Source organism: Poecilia mexicana, unplaced genomic scaffold (assembly GCF_051168715.1).
Source record: "Poecilia mexicana isolate PSO_F unplaced genomic scaffold, ASM5116871v1 scaffold_1, whole genome shotgun sequence".
In the NCBI taxonomy this organism is placed as follows: Eukaryota; Metazoa; Chordata; class Actinopteri; order Cyprinodontiformes; family Poeciliidae; genus Poecilia; species Poecilia mexicana.
In genome coordinates, this window is record NW_028263370.1 from 11,510,266 (window position 1) to 11,526,509 (window position 16,244).

Here is a 16,244-nt window from a genome sequence, read left to right on the forward strand (position 1 = left end):
AAAAGAAGCAATTTTGATAATCCAGTCTGATTAACATCAGACGATTAATGACAGTTCATCTGGTTTCTGCTATATATTACATTTGAATTGGAAATACATGGAGATCCACCAGCCTGAGTTGGAGTGTGCTGCTAGACAGAGTGATGTAGATGGATGGACAGACGGATGGATTTATTTCATACATTTAGAAAGCAGTTAGTGAAAACTTGACAATGCAGAGATTTGAACTCTCTCCCGCTGCCATTGCCCCACATTGTAAGTCCTAGATCTTTCCAGAAGCTCTCACTGGTGAAGCACATTTATCTGGAGTAAAGGTAACAAGCAGCACCAGAATTTATGAAAGATTTTTTTTTTCTTTTTTGTGCCCCATCAGCCGTTTCTCAACAATTGCTGATCTATGAGGTCAGAGACGGGTTACCTCTGAAGCTATCAGAAGCTACTCAGTTACCACTCTGCTATTATTCTGTCTAATCTAAAACCAGGGCAGCTGAAAAGAAAAAAAAAAAATCCTTGTGAGAAAAAGGCATAGAAAAGTATAGCATGCAATCAAAAAATAATTATCAAAGACCCTGCATCCTTTCAAAAGCATTTTATTTACTGTGTTTTTCACTATAAATATAACAATGAAGAACAAGGTCTTATTTCTTTTTAACAAACCTCTTAATAGAAAAAAAAAGTCTGCATGAGTCTACAAAGCTTTAGCAAAGACATTTTGGCAATAAGGCACACAAGGAGGAGTTAAAAGTTTACATCTATGTTAGTCTAGACTTCACTTCACTGACATGTTTTTTTTTTTATTTGTTTTTTTTTTTTTTTTGCCTTTTTGTTAACTCCAAAGGCAGCTAAATCATTGTTGGACTCTCTGGACAAAACTAACATGCAGAGTTGCAACACGACCAGCTAAAAATGCCAGGGTTGTAACACTTCAATGAGCCAGCTTTTAATCCTTGCTGAAACTGCTAAAAAGTAGCTGAACATGAAGGTTCTTTGTGTTCCCACTCATAACACCAAAGTACATTAGGTTACAGATTAGAAGATTACAATAAATGTTAAAAGCTAAAACCTATTGCTCACTTTGGCAAAAAAAAAAAAAAAGTAATACAAAGAGGAAAAAAATATATATTTTTCTACTTTTGTTACTCTGACTTTTATCCCTACTCAAGTTGTAAATAAGTAAAGAAATATATTATACCTTTTTTTACTTCATACATAACAAATGTAATGCATATATTAAATATATATATATATATATCCAGACTTTCTGTCTTCTTCATAAAAGCAGTTAACAGCAGTTAGTCCTCTACATGAAGTCCAGTTTAATTGGAGCAAAAAAAAAAAAAAAAAGTGGACAACTTGGAGTAAGATTATTAACTCAAGACAACACGCTTGCTTTTCATTTTACATCTTGGAACAAATAACTTATTTTAGCAACAGTCCAATTTTCTCCACAATTTTCAGAGTTGTGTGTAGTCATCAAAAATGTGGAAAGTAAAAGAATATTCCAAATAAAAAGATGGCAAAAAAGGAACTACCTAAAACTGGACTGAAAATACAAGCCTACATTTAAAAAAAGATTATACAGCGGAGAAAATAAGTATTCAGTATACAAAATGTTCTTAAGTGGCCAATTTCATACCTTTTGACTTAAATATCCCAAGTTATGTATGTGTACAGAGAAATCAAAGTGTTTCTCTAGGGAATAAATATTGAACATGTGAATAAAAGGATGTAAAAAAAAAAAAAAGTAAAAAGCTAAGAAAACATCTGAAATCTAAGAGAATTTGAGAAGCAATCTTGTTTTTTATTGGTTCAAATTAGTATTGGAAACTGTTGATTTCAAAGAAAGAGAAAAAAGTGTTTAGTGGCCACGTCAATCACTGGACTTTAATCCAGTGGGATATCTATGAAGAAAGAAAAGAAAGATTTGAAGTCAGCATGTGGACAACATCTTGAAGTAGCAATTACCAAAACAAGACTTGTCTCTTGAGGAATGAGCAACTCTGTAAACATCTTCAATACTTATTCCCTGAGTTCCCACTCTGGCTCCCACACTAAATCTATTATGATGTCCTCTGTATGTGTCGACTACTTGGGTTGTGACCACCATGGACTTGATGGTAACTACTGGGAAAACGTTGACAGGTTCAGAACATATTTTCACCGCTGTTTATGTGACTGTAATGACAGTGACTTCCTGATAAGCAGCTGCTTGAAGTAGTTTGGAGGTTTCACTACAACCAGCACATTGCATACCTACTTGCATATTGAAGAGTGAGGTATTGCTCCAGTTTTAAACTTCTTGCAAGCAAAGTTTGAAGTTTCACAAGTGCCCCAAAAAAAAAACCAAAAAAAAAACCCACATCTTAAAGACTTTCTTTTTTTTTTGTCGGCAAAGTAAAACTCACACATTAATAAAACACTGCAAAACAAACAGCCAAGCTAGTCGTATCCACTCATGAGTTCATGCTCTGTATTTAATATCTCTTCATTTCAAGGTGGCGTTTCCGTGCCAGTTATAAATACGTTTTAAGTGCACCTCGGTTCTAGAGCGATTTGGAGAAATAAAGAGGGAGGCAGGAGTGTTATACCGCAGAGGCATTCTGACATCTGACTCCAGAGGCTCGAACCCACTCATCTCACTATGATACAGTAATAACAAAAATAAAGTTCACTGGAAATACAAATAGAAGAAGACTCAGGTGCCATGCACAGATGGGAGTCTGTTCCTTCTGGTGTCAACCTCACAGCCCTGTTTTGTTTCTAAAGGCACGTACTGTACGGTGATGTAAGGCACTGCAGCCAAACGCAAAGAGTCTCTCTGAAGTCATCCGACTGGAGTGTACTAAGTATTTGGTTGGCAAAAATGGAAATGGGCCAAGCAGTGTAGGGACCCAGTTCTTAAAGAAAAACAAACATATTTGTTCACCTTTCAAGACTCAAGCATTTCATAACATTAATAAAATATACTAAACTGAAGGAAAACGAACATCTATTCAGTCTTAGTCCCCTACTAATACAGTTTCTAATGATGGGGAACATCTAAAGGCACATGATATATTCCAGTTTGCTTTTCATTTGTGTGCCTTTCGGATTCCCATCTTTAAAATGTACACACACACAAAAACTGCAGGTTGCTTTTTTTTTAGTTTTTTACCCCAAATGTTGGGTTTATGCTGCTGGGAGAGTGTTTATGTATTTTCAACCAATCACTTAGTCAACAATTATGGCCCAGGTTGTCGGTTTACAGAGCGACATTTTGAACTACGAAACAACCAACCATTGCTGGATGAAATACCAGCGGATAAGATGGTAAATTAATGCTGTGTTGTTATGTTTATGTCAGTGGGTTGTGTCATTGACTAGTGTTAGCATTAAAGAACAAGCTTAGTCACTCAAGATTAACATTAGCCTAGCACCTTAGTACCTGCTAAGTAGTCAGCGCAAGCTAGTACTAGCTAATGTTTCAACTAAAGAATTTAAGTTAATATAAGTGGGCTGAAGAAACAGGTTTTTACATCTACTTTAAGTTTCTTTGCAATTATCTTTTAAAGTTACTATTTTCTTAAATGTTTCTATTCAATTATTTTTAACTTTTGAGTTTAATAAAAGATCTGCTGGAAGGAAAAATAATTTTATAGTGTCATATAGTGAGCATGATTTGTCTTTTATCCAAAATGAATTGTTTGCCACTAACAATCTTTCAGTACATAATTATTTCCCTTTCTTTCTATATTTTATTTATTAAAATTTGATACTTTTTATTAATGCTAAGCTAAGTAAAAGCTAAAAATCTTTCAATTTAATCCAAATGTATATGCAAGCTTGGGTTGAGCTACATTTGACCCGCAGATTGGTTAATGGTATGCTCCGAAATTAGGTTGTTTTAAACCCAGCAGTTTTTATAGTGTATCAACATTAAGACACATGTTTCAGAAGGTCATAACCAGGGACAAAAGAATCAGGGAACGAAAAAAAAAGACCTAAAACCTTCATTTAAAACAACTGAAATACACAAAATAAACTACACCAAAAAGTACCAATTGGGCACATAAAAAGCAATACACATTCAACCAGCATGGACAGCATCACCTACAGCATGTAAAACTGGCTAGAATACTATATAATAATGGAAAAAAACTACAAAAATGGATATATCCAAAGACAGTGGTATCATCTTATCAGTAGTTCCTGGTTACCTTTTCCTTCTTTCCATTTACTTCGCTTTCTTTGTTTGCATACATTACACAGTGTATAGATCTGTTCCAGAAAAAAAAAGAATACCAAGATAAAAAAAAAGCTAAAGGAATAAAGCATTAATAATGCGTCTTTTCTTCATAAATACTTTAAAAAGTACCGTAAATGTCCCTGCTGCAACAGCAACAAGATGGTGCAATGAAAGAGAGACAATATGAATATTACTGGAGTTGTGGTTACTGTTGCAGGAGGAAGCATTTGAAGTGTGTTACAAAATTCAGAAAATAAAACAGTGACGCTGTCTAACAGAGCTGCTCCCCTTTCTAGCCCCGGAATAAAGAGAGGATGGCAGCGACTAATGGAAAATACCAGGCCATAATTTTGTCCCAGTCTTGCAGTCTTAGTATTTGCTACGTATCCCATTAGAGATCAAGTTCAAGAGATGTTTTAGTGGCGTGGACAGATGCTGTTGAGATTCAGTCACTGGACGACTCGATCTGAGCCCCCGTTTCAGTACGACTGGTAGACGTCGTGGATGGGCAGTGGGAAGGCCGCGGTGGGGAAGGCCTGGGGCACGGCGTAGCCGGCATAGCCTCCATATGCCGTGGCTGCCATGGCGGCATTTTTCTGCAGGGCAGCCAGAGTGGCTGTGTTGGCAGCATAGTTAGCGATGGGAACGTACCCAGCTCCGTACAGGCTGGCAGCGGCTGGGATGCGTTGGACATTGTGGGCCATGGCATAGACGGGAGTGATTGGACGGCCCTAGGTCAGGAGGAAGGACAGGTAAACTGGATTTAGATAGGAATATAGAAAAATTTACCAAGATTTTAAGAGTACACATCCGATAAAAAGCTGTTTTGACTTGGATTTTGCAAAGCTTGGAGGATATTGTGCAACCTTGAATGAGATGGGATATTCTGAATTTTTACATTAAAAAAAAACGCATACATGTTCCTGCCAATAACATCCATAACTTTTTAACTTTTCTTTTGCATGTGTCAATGTGTGGGGATGTGAATATGTGATAGATCCACTGAAAATAATAATTGAAAAGTAGAAAGAAAATCATAGTGTATTTGTATTTGTGCTCAATCTTCTGTGCAATTGCATTCTTAATTATATTGTACAGTAGAATGTGATGTGAAATGTTGGCATATTATTTATAAAAAAATTAAATGAATGAAACCATCTGTCACTTTCTTTTAGTCTCACAATTATGCACTACTTAGTATTGACCTGTCACATAAAAGTCCAATAAAATACTCCTAAGGTTTTTGCTTGTAGTGAGGCAAAACAAGTAAACATTTAAATGGATACTTTTGCATATGACATTATAAGACACACCTGGAACGGTGGAGGTGTGGACACTGCAGGTAAGACAGTGGCGGCGGCGGCGGCGGCGGCAGCAGCAGTGGCAGCGCTGTGTTCAGGGTGCTGCATGGTCAGAGGGTTCATGAGGTGCTCCACTGAGTGCACTTTGCCCTCCTCCATCACTTTGGCTGCAGGAGCAGCGCTGAACACTGGGTACTGTGCACCCAGAGCCGGCAATGCCACTGTGCACAGACAGGTACAAAAATGAAAGCCTGGATAACAGACTGGACCACATACAACCAACCATGCTCAAACATGCATCCAATCATGCTCAGTTTAGCAGGTTTTCTTTTTTTTTTTTTTCCAGGAAAAAATAAGAAAAGAAGAGAAGGAGAGGATTGAAACAAGAGGGAAAAATAAGTTATGAAAACAGCAATTAGAGTGTGATTCGGATTATGTTGGTTTTCAACTACGGATTAAGTCCTGCTACTCCTTCACATACACACACCTTTACACCACAATGCAAATACAACATCAGTCATTGTTTTAAATGCACAAAAGAGTTTTCAATCTGGTGCTGATCCTGTGATTCAACATACACAGAAACCAAGAAACCGACCCTCAATCTTGGTCAGTTATGTCTACTTCAGAAAACTGACCAAATGTTGACCAAATAAATACATGACTTTAAACCAATGACCAGTATGTCAAATGCAATGAAGATGTTGACAAAACAACTTAGCATTACAGAGTAGAAAGATAATACCAGTGTTTGCATGTTGACCTTGATTATTTTTGATCAAAATTCTTTCTTGTGCCATCTAAAAATAATATAATGATTTACTAAAAACAAAAAACTCTTTGTATTTGTTTTACTTTTGCTCACTGTTCACCAAAAAATGTGCCATAGCAAATTTGGTGCACCACTCTAAAATGTGTAATTACCAACATTCATAGATAATGCAGCATGTTGACGAACAGGAGTTCTCGTTTCATTTTTTTTTTTTACATATTTGCTAAAATTGTCACTATGTCATGAAAGTACAAAATACGACAGATAATTAGTGAAAAAAAATCTAGTTTCTCTGCCTCCTTCCTGTGGTCTGAGTGTCATCTACAGAAATGTGCTGCTACTGATTAGAAGCAACCAATCAGAGCCAAGAAGAGGGTCTTAGTGCTGTCAATCACCTTTGTGGACGCGCTGCTCACATGCTAACCCTACACAACATGTTCTAACATACATAATTCCCACAATCATTTCTGTTTTCTAAATGGCAAAGTAATAATAACTTAGTATTGTTTTTAGAATTATTTAGGTGTTTGTGGCTGGAACTAATGTGACTGAGGTTCAGTTTGTTCATTCACCTTTTCTGCTCTTCCCATTAATTTTCTATGAGACAGAGATTAGGGTTTCAAGATATTGACTTTATTGTCCTTCAGATACTGTAACTAATTTGGTTTCCTTTAGGTTATTGTCCAGTTGTGTCCAAATGTTAACTTTCCGGTTATCATTTTGAGATGTTGTTTCAATATTTCCACATAATGTCCTTTGATGATGAAGTTCACCACTCCCTCCTGCAACAAAACACCCACACAATATTATCCCACTGCTCATAAACTTCACAGTCTGGATGGTATTCTCTGGCTAGCAAAAAAAAAAAAAAAAGTTTTTAAAAAATGTTTTATATTCATCTCTTAAACGTAGAACGGCACAATGGGTGGACATTCCCACTGTGTTTGCATACAATTGTTTGAGCAGATGAACATAGAACCCATAGGCACTGGGAAATTCTACCCAGACTCGTTCTGGGTAGCTGATTTCTTTTGATTTCACCATGATGTCAGGAGTGCCTCCAATTACCTCGAATGTTGTGAAGATTGGGAAACATTTAATCGTCCTCTGGGATTTGCTAGCTTGTTTAAAGGAATGCTAATCCTAATGTACGACAACCTCTCACTTTGATGAAAGGACCAAGCAACCTCTCTAAAATCTCTTCTATAATTTCAGGATTTCGCATACAGAAAAAAATTGGTAATCTTAAATTGCCTAACATAGAGAACAAAATATCTAGTATGACATCAAAAAATGAGGAAGGTTGAATGCTTTTCTACAATGTATCTGAATATTTTGTTTCAGTTGTATGCATTTGGCCAAATCAGTCATACTGAGATGTATTGTCATTTTGCTGCAGCCAAATAAACAACATATAATTAAGCTGAATATTTTTCAAAAGGTTTTATATTCTTTGAACAGAACTCACATGTAAAAATCCCTGTCTCTTAATCTGGAAATGAACTACTATCCCATTGTTGATACCACTTAGCATAATACTGTCTTCAGCTCTTCCTCCTTTCAAAACTGACGATATCTGAAGGTATGACAAATTTCCAACTAGCTACTGAAAAGCTGGTTGAACTCTCTCTCTCAGGACTGAATAAGCAAAACATAGTTAATGCACCTTTTTATTTAACTAGATTTTTGTGGCGTGCACCAACAGAGCTACTGTGTTTTCTGTGCTGAGATTTATCTGCCCTGATTGATGTTTCCTTTATGAGTTGAATATCTTCCGAGCATTACCGTCGCTGCACTTCCTTCTTCTTACTGGCAGGAAACAAAGTAGAAAAAATCTCAAAACTTTCCTGTGACGTCCTTCTTCTTTTGGATCAGAGCTTATTATTATTATTATTATTATTATTATTATTATTATTATTATTATTATTATTATTATTATTATTATTTAAGATCAACTTTTCCAAACACTGGCATTATAATTTAGCTGATTGGAACACAGTTTAAATTTGCAAATTAGTTTTGCATTTCAGCTCCAATTTGACTGAAACTATTGAATGAAAATAAAAAACAAAACATGGAAATTTGAAATGTGCTGGGAAAGACAATTTAATTTTCAATTTGTTTTAATTTCAACTACTTCAACCATTACAAAGTCAAAATTGGAACTGAGTGAATGCATGATATTGTGGAAGCAGATTCTGTAAGTACAACACTGTTTAAACAGATAACGGTGCTGTGTGGGGAATTACACACCAATCAAAAGGTTATAAACAACATAAAATTTTGTCTCAACATTATGGCTATGATGCCAGGTGATTGAAAAATGTTTAAGCTGAAAAACTTGGTGTGACATGTCCAAATTAGGGTATTCGTCCTGATATATATTTTTAATCCCTAACTGCTTTTAAACCAATGAATGCATCACTGGTCTGCATTGTTTAAATTCCCTCAATGATTAAAACAACTGCTGACCAATGAATCCCATTGTTTTCCCTTGACACAGCACTATTATCAGTCTGAACACGAAACAACACATTTCTTTTTTTGATTAGAGGTAGAAAGAGGACTGAAGTGAAGCAGCTACTTTCTGGTCATGCTCAGTTGCATTTATACTCATGACCATCCAGCAACGGCCATCATGCAGATTCAAGAAAGATTCCTTAAACCACGCAGGACAGAGGATTAGTAAAGGCTTGGAGATGGGCGATGACATTAACGAGTATGTCTGTCTCACTGACTTGTGCCTGGTTTGATGCCAACTGGGTTGACGGAGGCAGGAAGCTCCAGACTGGGTATCAGTTCATAGGGCTTTTCGGGCTGCTTGGTCTTGCCCTCGTGGTAGCGACTGTAGATGCCGCGACCGGCAGAATAACCCCCTAGGTAAGACCCTCGAGGTCCAGGGGTACGATTACCCGAGGCTGCACGACCACGGCCTCGCACGGAACCTGCTTAAAATACAGTTACAGTATAATATGATGACGGGGTTGTGGGCTGGGATTTGTAGATGTTTCGTTGGGCAGCAGGATTTTACGTTGGGTTTAGAACATCTTTGGAAGCTCCACTTGAGAAATTGACCTTCATGTAAGAGGGTTGTTAAAGTTTTGTTTAAAAACTGCAGGCAGTTAGTATTTTACCTACAGCTGATAACTCTCATAGCATCTTCATCTAAAACTTACTCCAGGTTTTAGATGCTATTGCTAGGAACTAATCTGAGTGGGGCCAAGACCAAAACAGACTATTTAAAAAAAAAAAACTCCAGTCTTAAAAATGTCATAGCAGTTCATGCAAATGTTATTCCATTTATCCCTGAGTCATTGCCACATATGCATTTGTTGTTAATTTACTTTTAAACCTACAATTATTTATACAGGAAACTGATGGTAGGACGTGCGCCACCAAGATCTTCCAGCGTGAAACATGCAGTCAGAGTGACTGTCTGACAGAAGTATTAGCTTCAATGAAAAAAGTTATTGCGATAAAGACTATTATGTTGATTTCCCATCTCTTTACTTTTTCTATCAGATACCCTAACTTAAAACCATGAAATTCAATGTGACCTATTGTACACAGCCTCCAAACTCTATTTCGTAAGTAATAAGAGGCTTTAATTTCAACACAACAGCAGTTTAAATTTCATTAAATTGCAGAAATCACCATGAGATCGCCTCTGGAACTAAATAATTAAGATTAATACCAAATGAGGATTCAAAGAGAGACGCTGCAAGTAAAACATTAACTGCCTTTAACCTATAACCTTTGAACAGAACTTTAAAAAATGCTGATTAATCTATTTAAGACCAGCGCAGTAGCTGCAGTCTGATTGTACAAAATACATTTCTCAAAGGATTTGCTCAGAAGTTGGTCGAGAAGCATTGGGGGGAATTTTGGCTTTATTCCTGAAAAACAGTTCAATTGTACTCTGAGGTGTTTGGAGCTTTGGTGATAACCCTGTATTAACACAGCATGAAATGGTAGTTGACAGGACAGCAGGAAAAAAAGGTGGTGTTAGAAAATGTAACGGCAAGAAAACTAATTGTTCATTTGAGGTGTAAGTAGGAATATGGACATAAGGGATTACCATTGTTCTGTATCATTGGGGATCCTTTGGAGAGAAAACCAAAACACAATGATTGTTGATAGTCAAAAAAGATTTTCCTGCTTCCACCCAAGACCACATTCAGTCAATCATTTAAGGTAATGGGATTAGCATTCATTGGTCCATCAAATTGTTTGGTTTTTGCCTTTGAACAACAGGCCTCTGATTTTGAGCCACAAACAATTAGCTAAATATTCTTCAAAACATTGATCAAAGATTCAATCATAATTTTAGTCATTGTGAACATTAACAAACACTGATAGCTTTTTTTTTTGGTCAACAGAAATCTCTGGAGGGGTACTGGTCCAAAAGTTTTCAGCTATCATCAATATTTATAGATATTTCTTTCTTTCAACAAAATAACAGATTTTTTTTTCATATATAAATATTAATTGAAAAGCATCAAAAACAACCAACCTTTCACAAAGTATTCCCTGTTGGGTCCAATAAGTGTGCTGTAAGGGTAACCATAGTAAGCCAACGTGTAGGGGTCACACTGGTAGATGTAGTTCTGCTGGGTAGGCTCTGGCGTAGCAGCGGCGCCTCCTTTAGAGGCTTTCTGACGTGAGTACTGCTCTTTATCTACCGGCTTGGCAAGCGTCACTTCGATGCAGGACCCTTCGATCTCTGTGCCATTGAGGTGGTCCATGGCCAGCACAGCGTCATCTCGGGATATAAAGTGGACGAAAGCATAGTCACGGATTTTCTTCACACGCTCCACACATCCAGGGTTCCACTGGCTGAAAATCTGTCAAACCAAAACAAAAAGGCAACGCCATCTAATTTATTAATAAAAATGTCAGTCGGGTTGAGGTATTAAGTCCCTTCACTACCTGCTGTGGCTTTTTGTATATCAGTTATTCACTCCACAGCTGTCCTTCTTCAACAAATAAAACATTCAGGGCCTACTAGAAAGGTTTAGATCTCCGACATATAGCATTTATTGCCTCACATTCTGTCACTTTTCAGCTAACTTTCTCACAGGACTTCAAAAACACATACTCAATACCCCCCAAAAAATTTAAGAAATAAGAATGAGAGTGTATATCCTACCTTTCTGATTGTCTCCTCGCTGGTCTCCATCATTAGATTCCTAACGTAGAGTATCTTTACCGTCTCCATCACGTCTTCATCTACGTCAATCTCTGGCTCAGCCCAGTCCACTGCGATCTGGTGGCCCCACAGCTGAATTCTTCCCGGCATCAACTTCCTGCGAGCCATGGCGGCTGCTCGATGCGATTCATACTCTACAAATGCAAAGCCACGGTTCTTCATCTTGTCAGCAGCACTGGCGTACACTATCACGTCTAATACGCCTTCCGTCACTTTGGAGACTTCCTCCAGGATCTCCTCGCGCTTCTTGGTTTTGGGAATCCCACCAATGAAAAGACGGCAGTTGTCCACAGAGGAGCAGACCCCCAGGAGCCGGCCAGGCCGCACCTCATAGTTATTGAGCTCCCGCACTGCTCTCTTGGCCTCGTGCTTTTCTGTGTACATAACAAATGCGTACCCCCGGTTTTTCCCATCAAAGTCCATCATCAGACGCATCTCGTAGATGCGGCCTACTGTCTCAAACACCGGGACCAACTCGTCCTCGTAAACGTCTCGTGGGATCTTGCCAACAAAGATTTCACATCCTCTAGGGGGAGCTGGACCACTCCAGCCTGGAGGGGGCCCGTATTTACGCTGGCCGTTTTCTTGGACCATACCGTAGCCGGTGCGCTCCATCAGGGACAACAGTGCGGCCTCATTGGGAGCTCCTGCAACTCCCTCTGGGAGGGTGACCTGTCCTTGGAGTGGATCGAAGGAGGCACCTGAAGGTTTGGAGGGTTTGGAGGGAGTAGAGTTGTTGCTCATGTTTGACGAGGAAACGGGATCTTCCGCTGTCATTCTGACAAAACCATCCAATCAGATTTTGGGCCTTGAGACAAAAAAAGAACAAAGTTTTGTAAATCAATTTGTAAAAGGAGAAATGAGACAAGACAAGAACAATGATGCTGGTGTATCGTAATATATTAGAAAAAAATTTATTTAACATAAATGTTTATTTCACCTATTCAACATAAAAAGTGAAATTATTACATGAAAGCATAATACAGAGTGATACGTTTAAAGAATTATTATGAATGACTATGTCTTAAAGTCAATGAACACCCACAATTCAGATTCTAAGAAAATGAGGGCATTTTATAAGACAAACTGCAAAGCAGTGGGTTTTAGAGCCGTAAACCAGACATTGGGTCTTCTGACAGTTTGGGCAAAGAACACAACCTTCTGGAAAATGAATCTAGCACCTCCACAAAGTTTTCCAAAATGGGAAGCTTTGACTTTCTAAACAAAAAACAAAAATCATGGTAGATGGCTGTACTGATTCTTCACTTGGTGACCAGCAGATGACACGACTTTCCAACTCATCACTGACTGTGGAGCCTTCACACTGAACCTCAAGCTATTCGGATTATGTAGCCCTCCATAATTCATCCAGATGGTGAAACATTGATTTTTAAATAAAATGCAAAGCTTAACTTCCATTGAAAGGAGAACAACAGTTTAATCCCTTACTCCTGAAGCCTAAGTATGACACTTCTGAAGTCTGAGTCAGAAATGTCTTCACAACACAATAATGAATAATTGCAGCTCATGTTCTGACTACATCTGGGTGGTTGAGCTTAAACAATATATCTTGTGAAAATCCCTCAAACTCTTGAATGAGCTTTGCTTTGCAGTTGTTTGAGAGTTACTGTATGTCCGTCCATGTTGATTATGAAATTTTTGTTCACCTTTCTTTTTTTTACACTCAACTTTAAATTAATTTGCTTGGAAATGTCTAGCTTCTGTAGTCATCAAAAGGAACCACATAAATGGTTGAAATATGACTCTGTGTAATGAATCAATGTAATATGCATTTAAGAAAACTGTTGCCTGTTGATTTATAGGACAAAACATGTTAGATTTTCTGTGGAGACACATTATGTGACCTGAACACAAGTAAAAATACAGCACCTATAAATCCTAAGAGCTCTTTCCCCTATCAGTTGTTTTACAACCTTGTTTTGTTGAGTCCCTCAGATCCACTGGTGACCTATGACCCCTATCAGAGAGAATGAAGGGCTGTAAACCATGAACACTCCAGCTCAAGGTTCATTGAGTATAACTTGGTCACATGCTCTGTGTGTGTGTGTGTGTGTGTGTGTGTGTGTGTACGTGTGCGACACATATGCGCCTGTGTAAGAAATACCGAGGACGGCTACAGTAAAGCTAAGTGAGGTGTTATGGGTGAAACACAATGCCATACGGTGTGACAAATATCTGCACAATGGTTGCTCATACATGATAATCTGTTGCGCACACGCACACACTACATGATGCTGCTGGACTTTCAACCCTCTTATCAATATGAATGTGATGCATGCAGGTGCAGTTTCACTGTGTGCATTTCTCAGTGTGTGTCCTTTCATTAGGAGGCCCGGCCCTAAAAGAGCAACTGAGAAAAATCAGAAATCGGCTTCCCAAACATAAACCTCTTACTTTCTTATTTTCCAACACAGCCAGCATTGAGAACGGAAAAATCCACAGGTTTTTAAATCCCCAAATCTCCTTGCAGCACACAACGTCGAAGCAGCCAATTACAGCCTCCACATTACTACTGTGTTATAGTTACCTTAAAAGTCCTTAGTGAGCGTTATAAAACCTGAATTTTATTTATTTATTTATTTTTAGTTAGGCACTTACAATGCCCTTGACTTTGATGGTAACCGAAAGCTGTCGACAAAGGTGAAAACACCTCAAGGCCAAGTAGCCATGGTAACATGCACAGTCATTTGACCTGACCCAACATCCAGTTCTCCTAGTCACCCACACATTCATGCACCTGCTGGTCGTTTCTACCAGACAGCAGAGCTTAGGGTTACCAAAAAGTAAGACCCAAAAGGAGTCAGTTTACACAAACATTATTTTTGTATGAAAAGAAACACACTGCAAATCATGTGCGAAGCAAAAACTTTAATTGTTCTTAACATGAACTCTTTAAAAGTAGGTCTGTGCAAGAAGACAATACCTAACGGAGAGTTATATCCTTATCTGTCCTGTCTAAATAAAGCTTATTTTACACTAGCCTATTAAAATGACATGTGTGAATATGTATATAGTTACTTCCTGACTAATCACTGATGCTCAAGCTTTCAAGTGATGTCCCAGCAACTTGCAATATTTAAACCTCTCAGTAATCATTTGTTGATTTTGTCATTTTCTACTTGCCTGCCGTCATGCGAGGTCCTTACACGACAAGAAGTTTTATCATCACAAAGGGAAAAAAAACTGTAGGCGTTCTCCTCATTGAGAAAAATATATGCATATTTTTGTTGGTAGAAATGGGATAAGGAGCTTTATGTTTCTGTAATGTTCCCAATTATCATTATTAAGTGAAAAATATTATTGTGATAAGAATTGTGCTTTAGACCATTTACACTCAGGTGCACTCCAATTCCTGATGTGTACAAACCAGCTCATAAACAAACTTGTCTCTGTTTGCATATATTTCTGGTTGTGAGAACAAAGACGTTCATGGTGTGGAAAAAGCTAACCTTTACTTTGCTAATGCTAATTGATTTCTACAGTTCGCCAAATACAATTAGCATTTCTGCCAAGCATCCGACTGCAGGCTAGCTACTCGATCTGAGTAGCTAGCCTGCTAAGTTACACCAGCTCGTTGAACTGGTGTAACTTTATTCTGCACAGGAATCACCTGAAAGCTTCTGCTTCACTTATTGTATATGCTATGTTTACATCACAGCATAAAAAAATCGAAACACAATTATATAAATGATATAGAAAACGTGATCTGAACTTTAGTGGTAAGATTACTTTAGCAGCAGTTTGCATATTTATTGTCTTAAATAAAAGTAAATAAATAATCTTTACATATTTTTGTAGTCAATTTCTGTGTGAATAGCATATTCTCACAACACTAAAATCTGACAATGACCCAAGATTATCCCTTACTTCCTCTGATCTGACAGTGATAAAGTGAGATAAAACTGTAAAGACAGCAAAGTCAGAGTGGATTTATAATCTAATCACATCTAGAAAATGTAGAGCCAGCCAAAAACTATGAGATGGGAGTGAATGCATTGCAAAAAAAAAAAAGGGATATTGTGATCAAAAAGTCCACTGGATGCCCATTCTTTTAAATTGTCTTCATGAGTAAAAGAGGCAAGGAGGAAACCCGCAGCAGAACCTAGTGGATAATTAACCTCAGTCAAATCACAGCCTATTATTCAGAGGACATAAAGATTTACAGATGACGACTCTTATGGAAAGTTATGATGATCCAGGTGAGATTTCCCAGCTCTGGCTCTAACCTCTCACAGCAAGGGCTAACACTGGTCAGGTTAAACATAATCAGAGCTCAGACACAGAGTTCGCCTGGTCAAAGGTTATGAACTTAAATGTTAAGGAAGTTAGTGTTTCAGTTGTTGCGAATGAGATTGGCCATTACCTTATGTTTATGATTGATAGAAGCACCTGATTCTCTGCATATTAACCCTTATATTGGAGGATGGATTGTTTTATGAGTGCAGAGGAAGGGATTTATGGGCTTTCTTCAGGATCATTTTATGAATCTAGATTGGCTACTGCTGAAACATATTTCCCCCCCCCCCAGATTATCCATAGCTCTGACATTAAATAACTTCTGTCATTGATGTGTTTTCCACATAATCTGGCCAAACAACAAATCTCCTACCTGTTCACACTAGCCATCAGTTAGACGTATCAATTTATACCAAGGTTTTGAAAAGTAATGGATTCAAAAAACTATTAAGCTATCTTACTCTTTGGTTCAAAGTCCTT

The 16,244-nt window shown here is 37.8% G+C and overlaps 1 protein-coding gene across 10 annotated transcripts in view; it reads right to left on the reverse strand.

The window, feature by feature from the left end:
- Positions 1 to 574: 574 nt before the first annotated feature.
- rbm47 (RNA binding motif protein 47) overlaps positions 575 to 16,244 on the reverse strand; it is a 43,693-nt gene continuing 28,023 nt past the window's right edge. For 5 of the 10 annotated variants that reach the window (XM_088004420.1, XM_088004416.1, XM_088004412.1 and 2 more), the window contains 6 exons: positions 11,448 to 12,315; positions 10,812 to 11,142; positions 10,377 to 10,400; positions 9,037 to 9,246; positions 5,539 to 5,747; positions 575 to 4,956 (listed from right to left, as the gene is read on the reverse strand). In XM_088004420.1, the coding sequence (XP_087860546.1) occupies positions 4,705 to 4,956; positions 5,539 to 5,747; positions 9,037 to 9,246; positions 10,377 to 10,400; positions 10,812 to 11,142; positions 11,448 to 12,284 (1,863 nt within the window). In that variant the 5' untranslated portion in view covers positions 12,285 to 12,315 and the 3' untranslated portion in view covers positions 575 to 4,704. The remainder of the gene's footprint in view (positions 4,957 to 5,538; positions 5,748 to 9,036; positions 9,247 to 10,376; positions 10,401 to 10,811; positions 11,143 to 11,447; positions 12,316 to 16,244) is intronic. The other 5 variants (XM_088004428.1, XM_088004432.1, XM_088004434.1 and 2 more) reach the window with 5 other exon arrangements.